Source organism: Triticum aestivum, chromosome 6D (assembly GCF_018294505.1).
Source record: "Triticum aestivum cultivar Chinese Spring chromosome 6D, IWGSC CS RefSeq v2.1, whole genome shotgun sequence".
NCBI lineage: Eukaryota > Viridiplantae > Streptophyta > Magnoliopsida > Poales > Poaceae > Triticum > Triticum aestivum.
Genome location: NC_057811.1, coordinates 296,018,579 through 296,025,416, shown reverse-complemented (window position 1 = coordinate 296,025,416; position 6,838 = coordinate 296,018,579). Strand labels below are relative to the sequence as shown.

General features: G+C 40.4%; 1 protein-coding gene across 2 annotated transcripts; it reads right to left on the bottom strand.

The window, feature by feature from the left end:
• Positions 1–431: 431 nt before the first annotated feature.
• LOC123144743 (vesicle transport protein GOT1) lies at positions 432–6,359 on the bottom strand. Of its 2 annotated transcripts, none has more exons than XM_044563966.1 (7): positions 6,149–6,359; positions 3,749–3,841; positions 1,705–1,796; positions 1,525–1,605; positions 1,024–1,121; positions 874–949; positions 432–714 (listed from the first exon to the last, which is right to left on the bottom strand). In XM_044563966.1, exons 2-7 carry the CDS (start codon positions 3,774–3,776, stop codon positions 685–687), a joined length of 405 nt encoding a protein of 134 aa, XP_044419901.1. In that variant the 5' UTR covers positions 3,777–3,841; positions 6,149–6,359; the 3' UTR covers positions 432–684. The 2 variants fall into 2 exon arrangements, with proteins under 2 accessions (XP_044419901.1, XP_044419902.1); XM_044563967.1 differs by having other exon boundaries at positions 6,153–6,353.
• Positions 6,360–6,838: the final 479 nt, after the last annotated feature.

Below are 6,838 nucleotides of genomic sequence, written 5' to 3'. Positions count from 1 at the left end.
CCATAAAAAAGGTCAGGGGCGAAGTGCCATGCACCTAACGTGTGACACTTATATTTCAAAGAAAAATAACTGAGGACAATACTAGTACGAAGTTTCTAGTTCGTCGTAGGTTTAGTGTTCCATGATAGCGCCCATTGCTTTCTCCGATGCACTTTCAAATGATGGCGCCAATTGCGCCCATCACATCAGAACCTTACGATCATACCAGCACAAGAGGACCTCGGCATGACAGGCAAATTCCACCAAAATCGTGATTGAAACTTCAAAACAAAGAATGATGACAGCATAAACGACTTAACAATAAGAAAAATAAGGGAGGAGCTGGACCCATAAACACATACACAAGACCCAATAGTATGCTGCAGAGTTTGTCAGGTTGACGGCATAACGAGGGAGGAGGGTCGGTGTCTCTCAAGTCCAAACAAAACCCATAATCCAGCCACATATTTGATGGCATTACTTTGTTGACGTATGAACTTAAAATATTAAACTATCATCTACCGACTGTTGATTGAAGGGTAGAAGTCATCACAACCAAGGTTAGAAAGCCCATGTCATGCAGATGCAGTGTTAAAGAGCTTAGTTACAAAAGATGAAGGCTACAATAATTTTCTACTGACAATTTAACATTGGGCAATATGCTATTTCCCCATGAATTATCATGAATTTCTGCCACCATAATTGTCAAGCACGCTTACGCCTCAGACCAAATAGCTGCAGAAATAAGATGAAAATTGAAGCATTGGTCATATCTACAATCTAGAGCGAATACAATGGAAGTGCTCCAAAGAAGTATGGGCAGAGGATATCGGCAACTGTGTCAGGAGGAGCAGCTCAGATTATACTGTCTACTATATGCAAGAGAAAATTTACCTGAAAGGGGTATTGCAGAATCCATCCAATGATTGGAATCTGATATAGGAAGGCTTGGATAGGAGGCCCGTAACCACTGCCAAATAAAAGCAAAAGTCAGTATCAACCAAGAAATGGATATTAGAGAAATGGTTTGATGTAGGTGATGACCTGAAGAGGACAAAAGATCCATACAGTTCCAGGATTATACCAGCAACAGGCCATCTGACAAATAGAAGAAAGAGACCAAGGAAGAAAGGTACAGATCCCTGCAGAAAAAATAGCATGACCTATTTAACACATGGAACTGGGAGAGACACCAATGTGGTCAGCATTCCACTGATAAATGAACAAGACAAATAAAGAGCACCACGATATTGCATTGAATGAACGAGACTAATAAAGAGCAACATGATATTGCATTGAAAGGACAAGACTAATAAAGAGCAACATGATATTGTACTGTCACCGAGAAACATTCAAATTTTGCTCGATGAATATAGTTGTCTGAAAGAATGTGATATGTTATGTACACATGCAAGAAAACAAATCTAACTTCAGTAAGCAACGGATAAATAATAATATAATGTAGCATCACACTTTACCCGATTACAATTTTAAGTATGAAGAAGCAAAAGGATAGCGCCATGTATCTATCCAAATGTTGAGTACCTTAATGTTTGCCTTCTTTGTAAATAGCTGCCACATAGATTGCCAACCGAGAAGAAGGCCTACTCCAGTCAAGAAGAAAATCTTGAAGAAACAGGATAGAAAAGAATAAGGTGACACCATGATCTCATTTGATAAGGAGCAACGAAACTGAAGAAGGTTTGGTGTATTGTTGTATCATACATTACCCAGAGCCAACAAACCCCTGTCAAAGAAAAGGATAACACCTAGGAACGAGAACAGGATGCCAAAGCCCACCAGACCTATGCCAATTTCTACATCGAAATATGATCATTAATACTCAACTTACATGTGAAAAGAGGAAAATACATGAGATCAGAAAATAGGAACAGGTGCCACGCTTATGTAACATGAACTTGATAATCATCGCATATACTATATAATGGCTCCTTTTTTTCAATGCAATTATATTTGCTGTTCTTAAAGCCCCTATGCAAGGTGTAACTTCAATCTGAGCTCGGGCTCACATAAAGCTAGCTAATTAGAACAATTCTCGTGCTCCTAATATTTATAAGACAACTAAGACATATAGATAACCGAGTATTATGTGCATTTGCTAGCATTATTGGTCCGTCCTTTTAGGCACAGTTTGCGGTTGATGAACTATATTGCACTCAAATTGTTTTACAGCTTGTTGCAATAAAATAGCCATAAAAGCAGTAATAAGTTGACTAACCAAATGTTAAAAGGCAAAACCTGGTTAGGCAAAAGGGATTACAATCCACCAACAATACCAAATACCGTGTTGGTGCAGAACAACAATTGACTCATTTTTTATGGAACTTTTCAGATACATAGTTTATTCTAACATGTACATGTCCGAATTTGTTACAAACTTTTTGAAACTTCAAAACACACCGGCCAAACATTTCAAAATAACAAGAGCACATGTGCCCAGGAGAAGAAAATATGCGTCATTTCTCCATAGTTTATTCTAACATGTACATTTCAGTTTGGTTCAAATTTTTAATAAATTCAATGTGAGAAACATTGAGACGTATCTGAGCCAAAGGGTGTACTAGAAAAAAGAACTGACAATATTTTTACTTTATTAACCCTTGCAGTCCATACACCCCCTCTTCCTCCCGAGTCATGTAACCACTAACCACCTCTGAAACTGGCACTAAAAGTTCGCCACATTTGCCCACCAAAGCAAAACCACCAATACAAAAATGACATACACAGTTAAGTGATTTGGCGTTAATACAGGGGTTAATATGCAGTTCTCAGTTCTGGGGGTTTAATGGACTTACCCCAAAGATCAGGAATTATCTGGATAGTTTTCTAACAATAATGAAGTGGTCATATAACACTCAATTTTGCCGTAAATAGGACAGAAAATTGTCAAAATACTATTGAAGACATCCAACAGTCAAGATGCCATTGCAAAGAGGGTAATTGCCAAACTACCTCGCAACGAGGTGGTAAGTGTCCTCTTGCAATTGCTAGCAACAATTTTATTCCAAAATGCACAACTAAACTCAAGGTGGAAATGTCAAGATGAGGTCAAAAGAACACTTCCAAGTTTTAAGATAATCATGAAAAATCCTAGATGCACATTATAGCATGAAGCGTGAAGCTACAAATGCGTTCATGTGTACACTAAAAAAACAGGGTGGTTGGTCTAAAACATTAACTGTACATGTACGCAGCTTCCTTAAAACATTAATACACACATAAATTGGTGACTGTGGACCCAAAAATGTATAACTACGATTTTTTCTAGAACATTCAAAATTTGGAAATATGCCCTTAGAATTTCGTAAGAGCAGTACGTATGAATGGTCATTTAACATTGGTATCCATTAGGTCTTCCAGAGTTGTAAAGACATACTATTACACACATTGGCAACAGTACTTTTACAATTTCCATTCCAATGGTATTTCCTATTTTGAGAATTACACCTAAAAGGAAGGGAACGCGGTAGATGTACCCTGTTTATTGAATGTCAAACTAAGAGCATGATTGGTTTGCTGCCAATATTTGGCTAGCCAAATGTTGGCAATACCAAGACTTGCCAAATATTGGCAACTTTATGTGAGATATGCAAGGCAACTCGGTAACCAACCAATTAGTGGCCAATATTTGGCACAATGCCAAACATGGCATGCCAATATTTGGCACCAAACCAGTTATGCCATAAATCAAGTAAGTGCTTTGGTCACTTGCAGTGAGTATTAGTCTTAAATGAGAGCAGAACTTTACTTTTGATCTCACTGATCTCGTAGGCCATTGCACCAGAGCCTGAAGATATTAATACAGTTTCAGTTCACTAGTCCACCAAGGCACCAACTGAGCCTACAAAATTTCAAATACACATACATCAAGAAGGGTCCAGATTTCAAACCTTCCAAAGAAATATAACCATTAATCAAAGAAAGGAAATTTGGTATGGTTTAACTCCAAAGTCACCACATTAGCAGAGCACCAAAATACCCATCTCGAAAAACCCAACTACAAATGCTCACTATAAAAAACGTTTCTTCAAACTCTTTTTACTCTTCCTTTTGAGCTAGGGATATTCCACTCGGAATGAGAGCGGTTTCACAAGGGCTGTGTGTGCCTTCCTGAGGAGATGTTGGACCACAAAAAGACAAAGAAGCTAAGGCCTTGTTCGGTTGCATTGGGTTTGAGGGGGATTAAATGAGATTGTGAGGGATTAAATCCCCTGTAAGTCAAATTCCTCCCCAATCCCCTTCAAACCTCTCCAATCCCTAAATGTGTTTATCAAATTCGTCCAACCTTGCCAACAGTTAAGTCACCATGACAACAAACTTAACTGCACATTTTCCAAAAGTATTTAATTAAGGCAGAAAATTTTGGTGATATTTTTCTTAACTGGCACTTAAGCAGATCTATGGTGGTACTATTTCACAAAAAAAATGTCAAAATACAAACAGAAAAGATATTATACAATAACTATATTATTTCTGAGTTAATGCTCCTAACAGGTACCAACAATCTATCACAACTTGTGATGGAGTAGAACAACAAAATAGGTCCATATCAGAAAGTGAGGATATACAATGAGCAATCCACACCTGCACATAGATCACTTAGTACCAACATTTATTTCTACATTTGGAAGAAATGCAGTGCTGGTTTGCAGGAAATTGAGGCGTTTACAACAGTAGCACAGCGGCGCTGATGCCTAGAGTACCTGATGTATTAAATTTAAACAAATATGGAAATAACGTACTCCCTCCATTCCTAAATATAAGTCTTTTTAGAGATTTCACTATGGACTAGATACGGATCAAAATGAGTGAATCTATACTCTAAAATATGGCCATATACATCCGTATGTAGTTTGCAGTGGAATCTCTAAAAAGACTTACATTTAGGAACGGAGGGAGTAAGTTCCATAGCCTAAGGATCCCTACCCCTTCAGACCCAAATTTATAATATTCCCAAACTTGTGAAGAAACAAGAGTGTGGCATTCGTGTGCTCGAGCTCCATGGTGCCCTTCTTTTCTGAAAAAAATCAAAAATCGTATTTCAAAGTTTCAAAAATTCTGAAAAAAAAAACTACACGTTCATATGGATGTATACTATATGTGTGCAAAATTTAATGAGAAAATACATTAACACGCGAGCTACACAATAAAGGGAACTCATTGATTTTTTTATAGTGAACACACACACACTGTTCACTGTTTTCAAAATCACAACTCTGTCATTTTTGTGTAGCTCACTTGTCGCTTCTTAACGTATTTCATCATGAAAATTTACGTACATGCAGTATACATCCATATAACAATGTGGATATTTTTTTCAGAATTTGTTGAAACTTTAAAATACATTTTTTGAATTTTTCAAAAAAAAATCGGGTTCCATGGAGCCTGAGCGCTAAAAACATTTCTGCAGAAACAATTGCTATATAAAAAGTTACCATCTGTTACAGAAAACTATGGGAATCACACAAGACAAATAACTTGCAGTAACAAACTCCAAGAGGAGCAGAGTTTAACGACCAATCTTCACAGATATAAGATCAACTAAGTGTCAACTAATCTCCATGTCCAGGCTCCCAATGCAGTCACTAGCTTCTTGCAGGAGAGCGAGCTACCGGAGGGTGATTCTGCCACATCAAGGCACTGGTCTGGCACATTACCACAGATCTATTTCTCTAGAACAGATATACAATCAAATCAGAAGAGCTACAGGCATTTTACTTGGAAAAGTTACACCTATATGCCAGGTCAGTAGACGCTGAGCCAGATGATTAAGTCACCACAAAAGTGGCAGATATTAGGTGCTGCGCCTCTGTCCATGGTTCCCCATTTCCAACCCACTGCCGCACAACACAGCGCGTGGCTGTGGGCTTGCCTGGGTGAGTACCGAGGAGCTCGCTTCTACGGCGCCAAAACCGCAAAGGGAAGTGGCAGCTCGGATGGTTAGAAACTTCGATGGGGTGGAAACGGCGTTGCCGGCGCGTAACGAGACCGAGATACGTGGTGCGAGGGATTGTCCCCAACACGACCACTCGTAGCACGGGCAAGAAGAAGCACACCGCCCGCGGTGGCGGAAATCTCGGCGCGCATGGAGGGAATGGATCGGCTGCGGGGAGGAAGCAATTAGGGGACTGGGATTAGGGTTTATTACCTACCGATGAAGCACGGATCTCACACGGTGTCGCTGTGGTAGACTGGGATGGGGGTGGGGGTAGGAGATCGCTCGGCGTCCCGGCGTGCGACAGTTATGAGAGGGAACGGCGTCCCCGCGCGGTCGCCACCGGTCGCCGGCTCCGATGGTGACCGGAAGAATGTCCAGGGACGAAGAGAACTGAGAGGTAAAGCGTTTTGAAAAGAAAAATAAAAAAGCTTTAGCTCAGGGGGCTTAGAGCAACTCCAACAGCTCCGGTAAAAATAGTTTTACTTGATGACTGTATAATTTACGTAAAGTTGTCAGACAGCTATTTTTCTCGGTTACAGTAAAACTTCTTCCCAGAAAAATTCGTTTTCTTATTGAGAAACAGTATAACATAGCCACCTACGAGCTCTCTCAGCGACTTGAGATACTAAGCCATTGGATCCTTGCACGAGCGCACTAGATCGATTGGCCGTTTCGCCGGCATCCGGGAGGCATTTTTCAACCGTCACCCCGCTTGCCACGCCTGGCCCATCATCTCTGGGCCGCTGCTCCGGAGACTGACCTGGGCGTTCTCTCTTTAGTCGGGCCGAATAGGGCCGAGTTTATTGAAAGCCGATTCACGATGTTTGCCGAATAGGGCCGAAGAGGGTTCGCTTCGGTTCATCTCTTGCGGCGGCGGCGTTCGTCACGATTCGGCCTCCT

Excerpts from the sequence above, each read along its gene's own strand:
- LOC123144743 (XM_044563966.1), bottom strand. The coding sequence starts at position 3,776 with ATGGCCTACGAGATCAGTGAGATCAAAA. Across the intron at positions 1,606-1,704 it reads GTTTGTTGGCTCTGGGTAAT|ATTTTCTTCTTGACTGGAGT; the intron begins GTATGATACAAC and ends TGTTTCTTCAAG. Across the intron at positions 1,122-1,524 it reads CAAAGAAGGCAAACATTAAG|GGATCTGTACCTTTCTTCCT; the intron begins GTACTCAACATT and ends TTTTTTCTGCAG.